The following is a 16,207-nucleotide window of genomic DNA, read 5'->3' as shown; positions in this document are numbered from 1 at the left end:
GACTGGAAGGGACCTTGAGAGGTCATCGAGTCCAGCCCCCGGCCCTCATGGCAGGACCAAGTACCGCCTAGACCATCCCTGACAGACATTTATCTAACCTGTTCTTAAATATCTCCAGAGATGGAGATTCCACAACCTCCCTTGGCAATTTATTCCAGTGTTTGACCACCCTGACAGTTATGAACTTCTTCCTAATGTCCAACCTAAACCTACCTTGCCGCAGTTTAAGCCCATTGCTTCTTGTTCTACCCTCAGAGGCCAAGAAGAACAAGTTTTTTCCCTCCTCGTTAAGGCACCCTTTTAGATATCTGAAAACCGCTATCATGTACCCCCCTTAATCTTCTTCTTTCCAAACTAAACAAGCCCAATTCATTCAGCCTTTCTTCATAGGTCATGTTCTCTAGACCTTTGATCATTCTCGTTGCTCTCCTCTGGACCTTCTCTAATTTCTCCACATCTTTCTTGAAATGCGGCGCCCAGAACTGGACACAATACTCCAGCTGATGCCTAACCAGTGCAGAGTAGAGCGGAAGAATGACTTCTCGTGTCTTGTTCACAACACACCTGTTAAAACATCCCAGAATCATGTTTGCTTTTTTTTGCAACAGCATTACACTGTTGACTCATATTTAACTTGTGGTCCACTATAACCCCTAGATCCCTTTCAGCCATACTCCTTCCTAGACAGTCGCTTCCCATTCTGTATGTGTGAAACTGATTGTTCCTTCCTACGTGGATCATTTTGCATTTGTCTTTATTAAACTTCATCCTGTTTACTTCAGACCATTTCTCCAATTTGTCCAGATCATTTTGAATTTTGACCCTATCCTCCAAAGCAGTTGCAACCCCTCCTAGCTTGGTATCATCTGCAAACTTAATAAGAGTACTTTTTATGCCAATATCTAAATCGTTGATGAAGGTATTGAACAGAACTGGTCCCAATACAGACCCCTGCAGAACCCCACTTTTTATACCTTTCCAGCAGGATTGAGAACCATTAATAACTACTTTCTGAGTACGGTTATCCAGCCAGTTTTGCACCCACCTTATAGTAGCCCCATCTAAGTTGTATTTGCCCAGTTTGTTGATAAGAATATCATGCGAGACCATATCAAATGCCTTACTAAAATGTAGGTATACCACATCCACTGCTTCTCCCTTATCCACAAGGCTCGTTATCCTATCAAAAAAAGCTATCAGATTGGTTTGACATGATTTGTTCTTTGCAAATCCATGCTGGCTGTTCCCTATCAGTTTACCACCTTCCAAGTGCTTGCAGATGATTTCCTTAATTACTTGTTCCATTATCTTTCCTGGCACAGAAGTTGAACTGACTGATCTGTAGTTTCCTGCATTGTTCTTATTCCCCTTTTTACAGAGGGGTATTATATTTGCCTTTTTCCGGTCTTCTGGAATCTCTGTCTCCCACGATTTTCCAAAGATGATAGCTAATGGCTCAGATACCTCCTCCATCAGCTCCTTCCATATTCTAGGATGCACTTCATCAGGCCCTGGTGACTTGCAGACATCTAACTTTCCTAAGTGATTTTTAACTTGTTCTTTTTTTATTTTATCTTCTAAACCTACCCTTTTCCCACTAGCATTCACTATGTTAGGCATTCCTTCTTCAGACTTCTCAGTGGAGAACAAAACAAAGAAGTCATTAAGCATCTCTGCCATTTCCAAGTTTCCCGTTACTGTTTCTCCCTCCTCACTGAGCAACGGTCCCGACCCTATTCTTGGCCTTCCTCTTACTTTTAATGTATTTATAAAACACCTTCTTGTTTCCCTTTATGCTTGTAGCTAATTTGAGCTCATTTTGTGCCTCTGCCTTTATAATCTTGCCCCTGAAGTATCATGGAAAGTGCCATGGGAAAGGACCTAAGGGTCACAGTGGACCACAAGCTAAACATGGGTTAATAGTGATACTGTTGCAAAAAAAAAAAAAAAAAAGAAAAAAGCAACAGTATTTTGGGACGTATTAAACAGGAACACTGTTAGGAAAATACAAGAAGTAATTTTTCCACTATACTCTGCACTGATTAGGCCTCAGCTGGAGATGGTCCAGAGAAGAGCAACAAAAATTATTAATGATCTAGAAATCATGGTCTATGAGGGAAGACTGAAAGAAATGGGTTTGTTTAGTCTGCAAAAGAGAAGACTGAGAGGAGACATGATAACTTTCAAATATCTAAAAGGTTGTTACAAGGAGGAAGGAGACAAATTGTTCTCCTTAATCTCTAATGACAAGACAAAAAGCAATGGGATTAAATTGCAGCAACGGAGGGTTAGGTTGAAAATTAGGAAAAACTTCCTAACTGTCAGGGTGGTTATGTACTGAAATAAATTTCCTAGTGACGTTGTGGAATCTCCATCACTGGAAATTTTTAAGAGCAGGTTAGATAAACATCTGCCAGGAAAGATCTAGATGGTGCTTGGTCCTGCCATGAGTGCAGGAGACTGGACTTGATGTCCTCTTGAGGTTCCTTCCAGTTATTGTATTCTATGTAGCAATGATAACAGGGCTGTGACAAACTCATCTTCACACTATTAGGCAAGCACTGAATATAAATTCAAACAGTTGTGGAAGGGCACCAGTGTTAGCAGATGACAGTACTATATTGCACAGGAGAAATGGGAGGGACAAGTGGTAAGATTGTGTGTGTGCAAGATTTTTCTAAACTAATAAAAAAACGTACCTACTTAATTGACAAAAGACAAAAAAATCACTTGATTGCATATGTAGGTCTCTCTGATACAATTCCTACACATTAAGTACTTCAGAGAAGTATCAGCCAACATGATTAGAAACAATCATCTCCATATGTTTAGCAACTACCTTTGTACATTTCCTGTCTGTATTTTTCCATCCCTTTTGCCCATCTCAAAACATGACAATCGTCCTTAGTTGCAAGATTTGAAACAGGTGTGTCACCAGGAATTCACATTAACACTTAATTAAAGCTTGTTTAGAAGATAGAAAGTCAGAGTTTTCTTACGTTCTGCTCCAGGGTGCTTTAAAACTCCCACAGGAACCATCACAGTGGGAGGTGGAGAGCTCAGGGCTCCTGAAGCCTGAGCTTGCTGCAAAGGAGGGATAGTAGAACAGTATTCAGCAGGATTGTTAGGGTTAGGACTCTGGCTAGAGGCACTCATCATGTTCTCCCAGGCTTGAGCTAAAGCGAAGAGAAAACAAGACACATAAATGTACAACACTTCACAATGATGGTTAAATTAATAGCTTCAATAGCCCTAGGTTTTTCCATGTGTACGGGCCAATCTCTTCTTTCTTGATTAAAACCACAAATAACTTACACAATGAGATCATGACTAAAGAACAAAATACATGGGAAAAGTCTTGGTGTTCTGTGGCAGAATCTCAGCTCACTTGGAAGTATATTCCAAAATAGTTAGCTGCAAAGCTTAGTGTTTGTAGCACTTGGTTCCTTGTTTGTCATTTTGTTGCCTCCTTTGAGGATCTAATAAGTCAGTTTTTACATATACAATGCCATAAGGGTACATGGCTCTCTACACACAGCCAAAAACCTAATGTTTTACCCCAAAGCTTTCACAATTAGGTTGCACTACACTAAGTCAACATACATACTTTTGCAAATGAATACAGCACACTGTATTTCTTCACATTCACTTCACACCAGTGTACATTAACACCTTATTTTTAAAATAATGAAGAAGCCTGTGCACTGTGAATTTTTGAAGACAAGGCCTGAACTTTAACTCAAACCAAAAATCCCCACATGATTTTTTTTAGTTTATATACAAGTAAGTCAACAATGGCAGACACAAAATAAGCTCTTCTCTTTTGGTCAGAGAACCCTGCAGAGCCAGAGTTCAATAGACAGCTATTTATGTGGTTGTCTATATAGGTAAAAACACATAAAAACAACCCTGTGATTCAAACATGCAGTAAAGCATATTGCAGCTTCAAATAAACACATGAATGTATTACAAATAAATGTACTCAAATAACAACAAGAATGCATCAGAGTAACTTAGGTGTCTCCAAAGCAGCCAAAGGTACCTGAACAAGTCACATACCCTCTCCACCCTCCCCCCAAAAAATACACATATTTGCAAAGCTTTTGGACTTCTTTGGGATGAAAGGTGCTAGATAAATTAAGGTACACGTGAACATTTTAACAACAGAAAGCCAAAGAGGATGTCAAACAAAAATAGCTCTTTATTACATCAAGTTACAAACACAATCCAAATCCACTGAAAGGATTTGGGGCCCTTTAAGGCATTTCAATTTGAGGAGAAAGGTGAGGCAGATTCAAAAGCAATTCAGTGTCAATGCATAGCCCAGACCTATCAGAGGGATACTTAAAACAAAGGAAATGGATATCCTTAGGACTCCTTCTTGAAATATCCAGCGCAATTTTGTTTCAGCCCTCTCTCCATGACAGGCTATGTTAGTATAGAAATAGCTATCAACTGGAAACACCTTGTCAGACAAAGAGGCATCAGGAACTGTGCTTAGGCACGTGCTCTGTAGATGGATGATCACTATCAAACAAAAAATAGTGAAATAAAAATCCAATTCAGCAACCAAGTGAAACACCTACATCTCAAGTATAATCCAGAACCATGAACCTGCTGCACTGAATTATAAATGCCTGGAAGTGCCCTGAAATTACAAAAATCTGGAACTGCAAGGAAATTGAGGGGAGCAGGTGAGATCAGATCTTGTCAAACATCCTTATGAAGCACTCTAAAAGGATAAACACAGATGACAAGGCAGCCCAGAAGTAAATATATGCTAGTATTCAGGCAATGCTCACCCTATAATAAAACATGTGGTGTCACCATTGTCTTCCACTAATGTGTATCAGTACTGGCAACAGGACAGAAAAGCTTTTAAAAGGAAATCATTATACTGTGGTCAATTGTGTTACACCTCTTTACAAGAACATTAGGTTTTAACTAAAATATTTTCAGGTTCCTCCTTTCCCCAAAACAAAAACAAATCCTACACACAACCAAATGGAGCCAGCAGTGTCTGACCAAAACCAGGCACACGTCATTGTTCTTGTCCTATACCTTCAGAAGTATATTAATTTTTCTATCTCAAAAGGTAAAATTTCTCAATACTTTTGTCAAAAGAACACAAGAACCACCATACGGGGTCAGACCAATGCTCTACCTACCCTAATATCCTGTCTTCTGACAGTGGCCAGTCCCTGATGCTTCAGAGGGAATGAACAGAACAAGATAATTATCAAGTTATCCCTCTCCTCATTTAGGGAAACCCAGAGCACGGACAAACTGGAGAAATGGTCTGAGGTAAACAGGATGAAGTTTAATAAGGACAAATACATAGTACTCTATTTAGGAAGGAACAATCAGCTTCAGATATACAAAATGGGAAGCCACTGTCTAGGAAAGAGTACTGCGGAAAGGGATTTAGGGGTCATAGTGGACCACAAGCTAAATATGAGTCAACAGTGTGATGCTGTTGCAAAAAAAGCAAACATGATTCTGAGATGCATTAACAGGAGTGTTGAGAGCAAAACACAGGAAGTCATTCTTCTTCTCTACTCAATGCTCATTTGGCCTCAACTGGAGTACTGTGTCCAGTTCTGGGCACCACATTTCAAGAAAGAGGTGCAGAAATTGGAGAAGGTCCAGAGAAGAGCAACAAGAATGATTAAACGTCTAGAGAATGTGAGCTATGAGGGAAGACTGAAAGAACTGGGCTTGTTTAGTTTAGAAAAGAGAAGACTTGGAAGGGACAAGATAGCAATTTTTAAGTACTTAAAAGAAGTTTACAAGGAAGAAGGAGAAAAACTGTTCTTCGGCCTCTGAGGATAGGACAAGGAGCAATGGGCTTAAACCGAAGCAAGGGAGGTTGAGACTGGACATGAGGAAAAACTTCCTAACTCTCAGAGTGGTTTAACACTGGAATAAACTGCCTAGCGGGGGTTGCGGAATCTCCATCAATGGAGATATTTAAGAGCAGGTTAGACAGCCATCTATTGGGGATGATCTAAGACAGTGTTTGGTCCTGCTGTGAGGGCAGGGGACTAGACGTGATGACCTCTGAAGGTCCCTTCCAGTCTAGTGTTCTATGATTCTATGACTATCTTGACTAATAGCCATTAATGGACCTATTTTCCATGAAGTTATCTACATTAATTCTTCTTTGAACCAGTTATAGTTTTGGGTTTCACAATATCCCTTGGCATTGAGTTCCACAGGTTGGCTGAATCATCTGAAGTAGTACTTCCACATGTTCATTTTAAAACTGCTACTTAACAATTTCACTGGGTGACCTGTGGTTCTTGTGTATGTGCATTCTAAATTGAACAGTGTCAGTTGTCTTAATCTACCCTCATTTTTGTTGCCCTTCTCTGTACCTTATCCAATTATAATGTATTTTTTTTAAATGGGCCAATAACAACTGCAAACAGTATTCAAGGTGTGGGTTTACCCTAGAATTGTACAGTGGCATTATGATGTTACCTGTCTTTTATTACCTATCCTCTTCCTAATTGTTCCTTCAGTCTGTTTGCCTTTATTTTGTCTGCTACTACCCACTGTGCAGATGTCAAACTTATCCACAATGACTCCAAGACTTCTTTCTTGAGAGGTAGCAGCTAATTTAGACCACATCGCTTTGTAGGTACAGTTGGGAACATTTTCCAATGTGCATTACTTTGCACCTATCATCTGCCATTTTGTTCCCTAGACACACAATTTTATGAGCTCCTTTTGTAACTCTTCACTGTTAGCTTTGGACTATCCTGAGTAATTTTGTATTGTCTGCCAGCTTTGCAACCTCACTGTTTACACACCTTTTCCAGCTCACTTACGGAAATAGCAAGCAGCTCTGGTCCCTGTACAGATCCTTGGTGTATCCTGCTATTTACCATTCTCCACTTTGAAAATTGACCCTTTACTCCTGCCTCTTAACCAGTTACTGATCTATTAGAATATCTTTCCTCTTACCTTCCTCTTATTCTCAAGAGCCTTTAGTGAAGAACCTCATCAAAAGCTTTCTGAAAATCTAGGTACTCTGTATCAACTGGATTACCCTTGTCCATGTAAATGCTGAGCCCCTCAAACAATTCTAATATGCCTGGGAGGCATAATTTCCCTTTATAAAGCTCCTTTGACATTCCCACAATATATCGTCTTCATCTAAGTTTCTGATAATTCATCAAAAATCAATGTCATATTTGTGCCTATATTTAGTTCTTAGTTACCATAAACTAGGATTTCCTGTATATACCCTACAGTGGAAGATGTTGATATTTAGAGCACACATATATTTTTGAACTGCTTCACAAACAATTAATCTTTACCACACCAAGATAGATAAAAATTATCCCAATTTAATAGCTGTGGAGTCCACCCACAACTTCTGAATGTTACACTTGACACACTGAGCATTCAGAACTCCAGCTGAAATCAGTCGGCCCTACAGGTATATTCAGATACTCTGAAAATATCCAGCTCCAGGTGAAGCGTCAACAGCGCACACAAAAATCAAGGCATCCCAAAAATCGGTGGACACATTAAAACCCTGGCCTAAGTAAATTCAGAGACTGACAGATTATGAAGCCAGAAGAGACCACTGTGATCATATTGTCTCTCCTCCAGCATAACACCAATTTATTTCTCTGAATTAATTCCTATTCAAACTATGAAACTTCTTTTAGAAAGACACCCAATGTTTAATCTAAAACATATTAGCTACGTCTACACATGAAGCCTACATCGAAGTAGCTTATTTCGATGTAGCGACATCGAAATAGGCTACTTCGATGAATAACGTCTACACGTCCTCCAGGGCTGGCAACGTCGATGTTCAACATCGACGTTGCGCAGCACCACATCGAAATAGGCGCTGCAAGGGAACATCTACACGCCAAAGTAGCACACATTGAAATAAGGGTGCCAGGCACAGCTGCAGACAGGCTCACAGGGCGGACTCAACAGCAAACCGCTCCCTTAAAGGGCCCCTCCCAGACACAGCTGCACTAAACAACACAAGATCCACAGAGCCGACAACTGGTTGCAGACCCTGTGCATGCAGCATGGATCCCCAGCTGCAGCAGCAGCAGCCAGAAGCCCTGGGCTAAGGGCTGCTGCACACAGTGACCATAGAGCCCCGGAGGGGCTGGAGAGAGAGCGTCTCTCAACCCCTCAGCTGATGGCCACCATGGCGGACCCCGCTATTTCGATGTTGCGGGACGCGGATCGTCTACATGTGCCCTACTTCAACGTTCAACTTCGAAGTAGGGCGCTATTCCCATCCCCTCATGGGGTTAGCGGCTTCCACGTCTCGCCGCCTAACGTCGATGAATTATGGTAGGATATTTCAAGTGGTTGTGCTGGATTCTTCATCACTAGAGCCGTGTCTACACGTGCACGCTACTTCGAAGTAGCGGCACTAACTTCGAAATAGCGCCCGTCATGGCTACACGTGTTGGGCGCTATTTCGAAGTTAGTGCCGCTACTTCGAAGTAGCGTGCACGTGTAGACACGGCTCTAGTGATGAAGAATCCAGCACAACCACTTGAAATATCCTACCATAATTCATCACACTGTTTTGAAACTGCATCTTATTTGTAGCCTGCATTTGGCTATCTTCAATTTCCATCCACCATTACAAATTTGTCTGCTGGAGCTGCCTCTCTCAAACTGTGGCTACATGGCCCCATGGTGGCCCCTGATGGTATTCCAAGGGGTGCATGATCCCCATTCAAATTCCTCCCTCAATTCCTTCTCCATGCCAGGGAATCCACAGCACCAAGGAGGCAATGGAAGAGGGAAAAGCTGGCACCTTGCCTCTGTGCCACTTCCAAAAGAGGCCATGATTTCTGCAGCCCCTGGTGGAGGACAGGGGGTCTCCATGTGCTGCCTCTAGCACTGACTCTGCAGGAACTGCAGCGGCAGTGCCTGCAGGCACAGCACATGGAAATCTCTTACCCACTCACTAAGCAGCTGCTGCCAGAGGGCTGTGCTGGTTGGGAGCCACCCAAGGTTTAAGTGCCATCCCCCCTGAGGGCCTTGATCCCCTCTCACACACCAACATCCTGCTCTAGTCCAGAGCCTGCAGCCCCTTTCACACCCCAACTCCTTCCCAGGGCCCACATCCCCCAGCCCATTCCTGCATCCTCCATCCTGTTCAGACCCTGCACCACCACTCTGATTCTGCACATCACTTCCTGCCCAGACCCCCATCCTACCCTTTTCCTGCACCCTCTGTCCTGCCCAGACCCCATATCCCCACCCCGGCCTGCTCCCAGACAGTCTCCTCCCATACACTGAACCCCTCATTCTTGGCACCACCCCAGAGCCTGAGAAGCCCCTTAAAGTCTACTAGCCCTGGTCCCCATAGGCTCTCCAGTGGAGATTGAGGGTAGTGTGGTGAAGGTCTTTTTTCCTGCTTCTCAGATGGTGGCCACATCTGTGAGTTTTCGTTTGTTTGGTTTGGTTCGGTTTGGTTTTTTTTTTCCCTTCTTCTCACTTGGGGGCCAGGTCAGTGAGGACCTGGAGGGGCTTGGGGGCATTGCTTCTCACTTGCATGTGGCCTGAGTGATGTTTTTGTGGGTCAATTGCCCTCACCCCTGCAGGAAAGCTTTGCATTTAGTCCCTGTCTTTCTACTTACCATTCATTAGTACTGAATGGCAGATTATGCACACTCTGGCTTCTTTTCTGTCCATGTACAGCAACTTGCATTTCAGACTGCAGCAGGCTGCACAGAAAACCTAGAGCAAAAGGAAAAATATACTGAATCACTCAATATTTCACAACAACAGTAATTTAAATAGATTTAGAAGTGCAAAATTTAAGAGAGAAGTTATCAATAATCCTCCAACGGGGCACAGTGAAATTGATTAAGAGCAAATGACCTTCTGTCAATCTTATTTTATCCTACTAGAGTAGGTGCTGTCTGCAACAATACAAATGAACACACTCACTCCCCACAGGAGTAATTTAAAAATGCAGGTTTGAGATAATGGCTAACAAAAATCGTATCTATAAACCCTCAGTGAACTGAGAGTTTGGGAATTAAAATAGTTGCCATTTCAGCTCTCTGGAATGAATGTTATTTAAAATACAATACTGGAAAAATGCTAAAGCAGTTTCCCTGGTCACTTAACCAAATGGGGAGGGGAATGGAGAGGTACATTTCAGAAGAAAAGACAGCCATTTGTCTCCACACTTGAGACCCACATTGTTGCAACTGTCAGTAGTTCAAATAAATCACTGTAACATTGTCTCCTCACCAGTCACACTGGCTGCCAATTAACCCTGTGGATAACACAGCACATATACCAATCCTTGCATAGCCATGCATTATGGGTATCGACCCCACAGTTCCCACATAAGGCCTTCTCCTAGGGCTTGCAGGAATAGTAACACACTGTAAGATGCAGTACCAAAATGCATAAATTTGTATTTTTCAATATATTTAACAGCAAGAAATTTTGTAAAATTGAATGTTACTGTCAAATGAGAAAAAAAGTTACCTTCTTGTAACTGCTATTCTTTGAGATGCGTTGCTCATTTCCATTCTAGTTAGGTGTGCACACACTGTGCGCACAATCACTGGGAAGTTTTTTCTCCTAGTAGCACCTAACGGGTCAACTGTGGAGCCTCCACGGTGCTCAGTATATGACCCTGCCAACCCTACGCCGCTCCATGTCCTTTCTTGATGGCTACTCCAACAGGGTGGGTATGAGCAACACATCTTGAAGAACAACAGTTACGAGAAGGTGAGTAACCATTTTTCCTCAACTGTTTGATCCTATGAATTCCAGTCAGGTGACTCTCAAGCTCTCCCTTGAAGATGGGGCTGGAACTATGAACAATGAACCTTAGGACTGCTCTGCCAAAAGCTGAATTACCTCTGGAGTTCTGGGTAATGGTGGACTGAGTGACAAGCGTGTGCACTGAGAACCAGACCACTTGAATTTTTACAAGGGCCTGGACCACTGTTGACCAGGCCTGTGTCCTCATGGAATAAGCCATCTTATGCTGTGACTGGAACGTTTCCTACTTTGTAGCAGATGTGGATGCAAGAAGTGATCCACGATAAGATCCTCTGCAAGGCCAGGAAACCTATCATCTGGTCTGCCACCAGGACGAATAGCTGGTTGAACTTCCAGAGTGGCTTTATGCATTCGAGATAAAAGGAGAGTGCCCACTGAAAGTCCAGAGAGAGGACTCTCTGCTCACATCCACTCACATGAGATGGGGTAAAACACCAGCATTAAAATATCCTGGTTGGACTGGAAGTGGAACACAACGTTTGACAAGGAAGCATTGTGAGGCCAGAGCTGCACTTTGTCCTTGATGAAGACTATATAGGCAGGGTCTGAGGGCCTTGAGCTCTGACACAATCCTTGCTAACATAATGGCAACTAGAAAGGCAACCTTACCTGACAGATACAAGAGTGAGCACATTGCCAGTGGTTCAAGGGAGGTCCCATCAGTTTGGGCAGAATGAGGTTAACGTCCCAAGTGAGCTCAATACGTGGATACAGGCATTCCAGGTCCTCAAGGAAGCAGGCTACCTTTGGGTGGAGCACTCTGCTGCTCCCAGTTGAAATGCAGAGATAGCTTCCAATTGAACCTTGAAGGAACAAGCCAATCGACCTTGCTGCTAAAGATGTAACAGGTATTTCTCGATAGCAGGAAGGCGGGCCTGCTAAGATGGAGTAAGGCCTTCAGAGTATAATATCGCAAACCTCTTCCACTCTTCCAGATAGGTGGTCCTAATGGAGGGTTTTCTGCTATTTAGCAGAACTTCCCTGAGTGTCTCTGAACACCTGAGCTCCATATGGTTTAGCTATGAAGCTTGCAGGCCATGAGGTGGACAGATTGAAGGTGTGTGTGATGGAAGTGACCATGATCCTATGTGATCAGGTCCAGCAACAGTGGTAGCACGATCAGGTCATCCAAGGAAAATTCCATAAGTGTGACGCACCAATGCTGGCTCTGCCATGCCAATGCTATGAGTATGACTGTTATCCTGTCCCCGTGAATTCTAAGCAGGACTTTGTACACAACCAGAAGAGGCAGGAACACATACAGCAGATAGTCCAACCATGATATGAAGAAAGGAGGGAGCTGGGGTTGTGGTCTTGAAAAGAGCAGAACTGGGGATGCTTCCTGTTGTCTTAAGTGGCAACGAGGTCTAAATGGGCAGTGTCATGCCCCCGCCCCAATGCATCATGAAAACTGACTTATGAATATGAACATGCATAACTCAAAGATGCTTTAGGCAAAACGCTTTATCTAACAAATAATTTTAAAGCTACAATCTGCTGCATGTCTGTATTATATTTTTCTGCATGATCATTCTTGTATGTGTAGTTAGAAATATGAAGTGTGGATCTGTTTATAATTCTATGTATGCTCGAGAGAGCCAGGACTGGTATGTCAGAAACATAATGGCTCAGTGCTAAAGGTCACAATCTGTGAACAGTTTTGTTTTTTCTTTAAGCCCAAACTGTGGTTGGTCCTAAAAAGACGTTACGATGCCATCTGATACTAAATCCACCTTGAATCTGGTATTTTCCACAGGGATGGGGAGACTAAACAAAGGATTTCCTGTCCTGGAGAAAAGGAAAGCAATCAGGCTTTTGTCTTCACTAGCTTTTGAAACTGCTTCCCCATTTTAAGAGGATACACATGAAGAAACCTGAAAAAAGAACTGTAAAAAGCTGCAGATCCAGGTCAAAGAGAAAGTGCAAGGAGGAAAAAAAACTGAAGACTGTGCATACAGTGCGAGCACACCTAACTGGAATAAATCTGGGCAATCACGCAAAGCAGAAGGCTCACGATCACTTCATAGCATTTATAAAAGAGAAAACTCGTATGGGCAAAATTACTGAAGCTGCATCAAGAAAGTAATCGGGAGCACAAGAATCATTCCATACCACACTGGTTGCTGAAGGGGCACACTGCATGACTTGAGCTGGAAGGACCCACTAGCATGTTGTAGCTGCACTGTCAGCACTTTCCACCTGCACCAGGACTAACACTTCAGTGACACTGGGTGGTAAGCTACAAGGAAATGCAACGGTAACAATAATAATGCCTGTGCACCATTACAAGCATGTGTATGTAGGCATGAGGCACTTTGCATGCCCCACCTGTAACAGCGCCCGCAATGCCCAAATTCTCCAATGAAGACAAGATTCTAGACAGTTTATCTTAAGGTTTACAATGTGTAATTAAATACAAAAAATCACGTTTTCCCCTGTGTGTCCTGGGGCTTATGTTCAGGTGCCATGTGAAACTGCTGAAGAGTACACATTTCATGGAGAAAAACAATTCAAAGCATGTGAAATTTAGACACACCCGCCATTATGCTGTAATCTCTTGCTGAAAGTCAAGGAAGAATATTGCATTTCATCCCAAAGTACTTTCAGTTTTGTTTGGCTTTCATAAGCATAATTAACAGCACATCTTTCTTTTAATCTTAATCACAAAAATCCTATACTTTTTTCAAAGCCCAACTGCAACATTTCTAAATCTTTCACATTTTAAAATTCCACACAAAGCCCATCTATACTGCAAGTGAGATAGAGTGCGCTGTTCCAACAGTTGAACATAATATTGTCTAAACTACTTCCTAACCCAATTAAAAGGATACAATTTGGGTTAGTGGGCATTAAAAATGTTGGCCATTTTGTAACGAAGGACAGCCATTCTGTAAACTGGGCCCTTACCTCTGTTGCAGTTTGTAATGTAATGATGATATCCAAGCTTGAGGCAAGATTTTATCGTCCTAATACGAAAACTGGAATAACAATTCTGTCACCAGAATGATCTCATCCAATGTTGTGTAAATTGCAAAATTTCCTTTTTTTTTTAATTACATATGCTTACTGAAAATTACTTCACATTTTAATAAGTTTAATATGAGCAAGTAAATATTAATGTTTCATATCTATAGAAGAATTACAATTTATTTTCTCATGTACAATATTTTTCAACAAATGAAATTATATAGGTAGAAAAATAAATACTGATATTTGTATCTATCTCAACACACTTTACCAGCTTTTTAGCAATATTACCACCATGATTTTCAGACTAATTTATTTTGAGATATTCAGTTTCATTTCACTTCTCAGGGAAGCCTATCTGCTGGAAAATTCAGTTAAGATATAAACTTGGAGGACATTACAGAACATGGAAAAATCAATGTCCTCAACCACAAACCAAAGGACTAAACTAATTAATTTCTAATTCAGTACCCTTTGAAGAAGATTACATCCTTGGAATATCATGGAAGGACAGAGTGACCAACACCGCCGTCCTCGAGCAAGCTGGAATCCCAACCATGCACACCCTCCTCAGGCAGCGTCAGCTCCGCTGGCTTGGCCACGTCCACAGGATGAATGATGGAAGGATTCCAAAAGACATCCTGTATGGTGAGATAGCCTCTGGCAAAAGACCTCCCCGACGCCCCCAGTTGCATTACAAAGATGTCTGCAAGAGAGACCTCAGAGAGGCAGACATCGAGCTGGACAACTGGGAAGAACTAGCAGACGACCGCGGCAGATGGAGGCAGGGGTTACACAAGGGCCTTCAGAAGGGCGAGATGAGGATCAGACAGCTAGCAGAGGAGAAGCGAGCGCACAGAAAGCACACTAAGGACTTGGCAGACACCCACCACATCTTCAAGAGATGCAGCAAGGACTGTCACTCTCGTGTGGGTCTTCATAGTCACAATAGACGCTCTAAATGAAGTCCTCAATTTAAACTATAAAGGGCACGATCCATAGTCTATGCAGACTGAAGGATGCCTACTACTACTACATTCTGGATTTAACAAAGCTTTTCAAGAATAATGATTGCTATGATCTACATACAAGCATTATAGAATGATAAAATGTTAACCCCTCATCTCTTTGGCATCTTTAACTTTGTAGTTGGTGGAGTGCAGGTGTTGTCTATAATCAAGTATAAACATTTACAGTGAAATTGAAGTGTGCATTCCTGGTTTGCAGAAATACACATTTGAAAGCAACCATCAAGCAATTAGTATCTCACATAGAAGAAAGGAGTATGTTGGCTATATGCAGCAAATTTGCACAACGTAGTTAAAAGGCTTTTTGCTTTACTTTTCAGTGCAAAGAGAAGCTACACAAGGATATCACAGGTGACTACTACTGATAACGGAGAATACATACACAACTATTAAAATCAAGTTTCTTATAAAATACATTATCATCATTTCTCATATTAAGTTTAAAACAAAGTTTGGTAAACATGCATATTTAATTTCTGACATCTTCCCTTATGTTCAGTGGCTCACATTGATTTTGCCAATTACTACAACTATTAAAACAGAAATATATTCTCCAGATAACATCCAACTATTTTTAAATGTAGTCTATATTCATAGGACTTGTAGGACTTTTTGTCACAATGACTAATTTAAGGGAAACTGTTGTGTTACTATTCAGATTTAAAAAAAGACATTTACAATCTAAGTTACTTAGTAAAATGGCTAACACTAATCATTTTAAAAATCTGTGTTACTTTTGCTTCTTATGCAATCTACTCAACTACATGCTTTTGTTTACCCTGCGGTCTTTTTCATTTTGCATCCAGCAACTGTAAATTAGTCTCAAAGCCAAGCTACAACCAACTACTAGATCACCTATTCTGGACTCCTGTACATCACACAGCCACTAAACACAACAGTCACCACACACAAAGGATGCACTAAATTCAAGAATTTAAACTATATGATACAAGTAGATTGTGACTATTTATTAATTATTTTCAATAATTTATTGTATATGTTAGTACTGGTGGACTTAAATATTTCATGTATTAGTAAGAGTATCTGTTTATTCCAAATGAGATCTTAACCAATCAGAACTGTTACAAGAAGAATTTTTCATCAAGTCTCAAAATCAAGAAATGTAAAAGTACACATGCAAAAATACAAACACAAACACAATCCACTTAACTGATAACTTGATGAATAGTCCTTTTACTCAATTAGAACAGATTCAGTATTTTATATTTTAGTTGTTAAGAAAGACAAATACCATACCTAAACACTTCTATGAAACAATAAGAAGTCCTGTCGCAACTTACAGACTGTAGAGCTGATGAAGCGGGTCTTTGTCCACAAAAGCTTATGCTCCAAAATATCTGTTTATCAGGTGCTACAGGACTTCTTGTTTTTGAAGATACAGACTA

General features: G+C 41.4%; 1 protein-coding gene across 1 annotated transcript in view; it reads right to left on the bottom strand.

Moving 5' to 3' along the window:
- The window catches only part of ZFYVE9 (zinc finger FYVE-type containing 9), a 94,191-nt gene that overhangs the window by 36,035 nt on the left and 41,949 nt on the right, over positions 1 to 16,207 (bottom strand). The window contains exons 5-6 of the mRNA XM_075003573.1: positions 9,639 to 9,738; positions 3,000 to 3,176 (exon numbers count right to left, since the gene is read on the bottom strand). Of these exons, the coding sequence (XP_074859674.1) occupies positions 3,000 to 3,176; positions 9,639 to 9,738 (277 nt within the window). The remainder of the gene's footprint in view (positions 1 to 2,999; positions 3,177 to 9,638; positions 9,739 to 16,207) is intronic.

The sequence above is a fragment of the Carettochelys insculpta genome, chromosome 9 (genome assembly GCF_033958435.1).
Source record: "Carettochelys insculpta isolate YL-2023 chromosome 9, ASM3395843v1, whole genome shotgun sequence".
In the NCBI taxonomy this organism is placed as follows: domain Eukaryota; kingdom Metazoa; phylum Chordata; order Testudines; family Carettochelyidae; genus Carettochelys; species Carettochelys insculpta.
The sequence above is the reverse complement of the archived record's forward strand: the minus strand, read 5'-3'. Positions and strand labels throughout refer to the sequence as shown.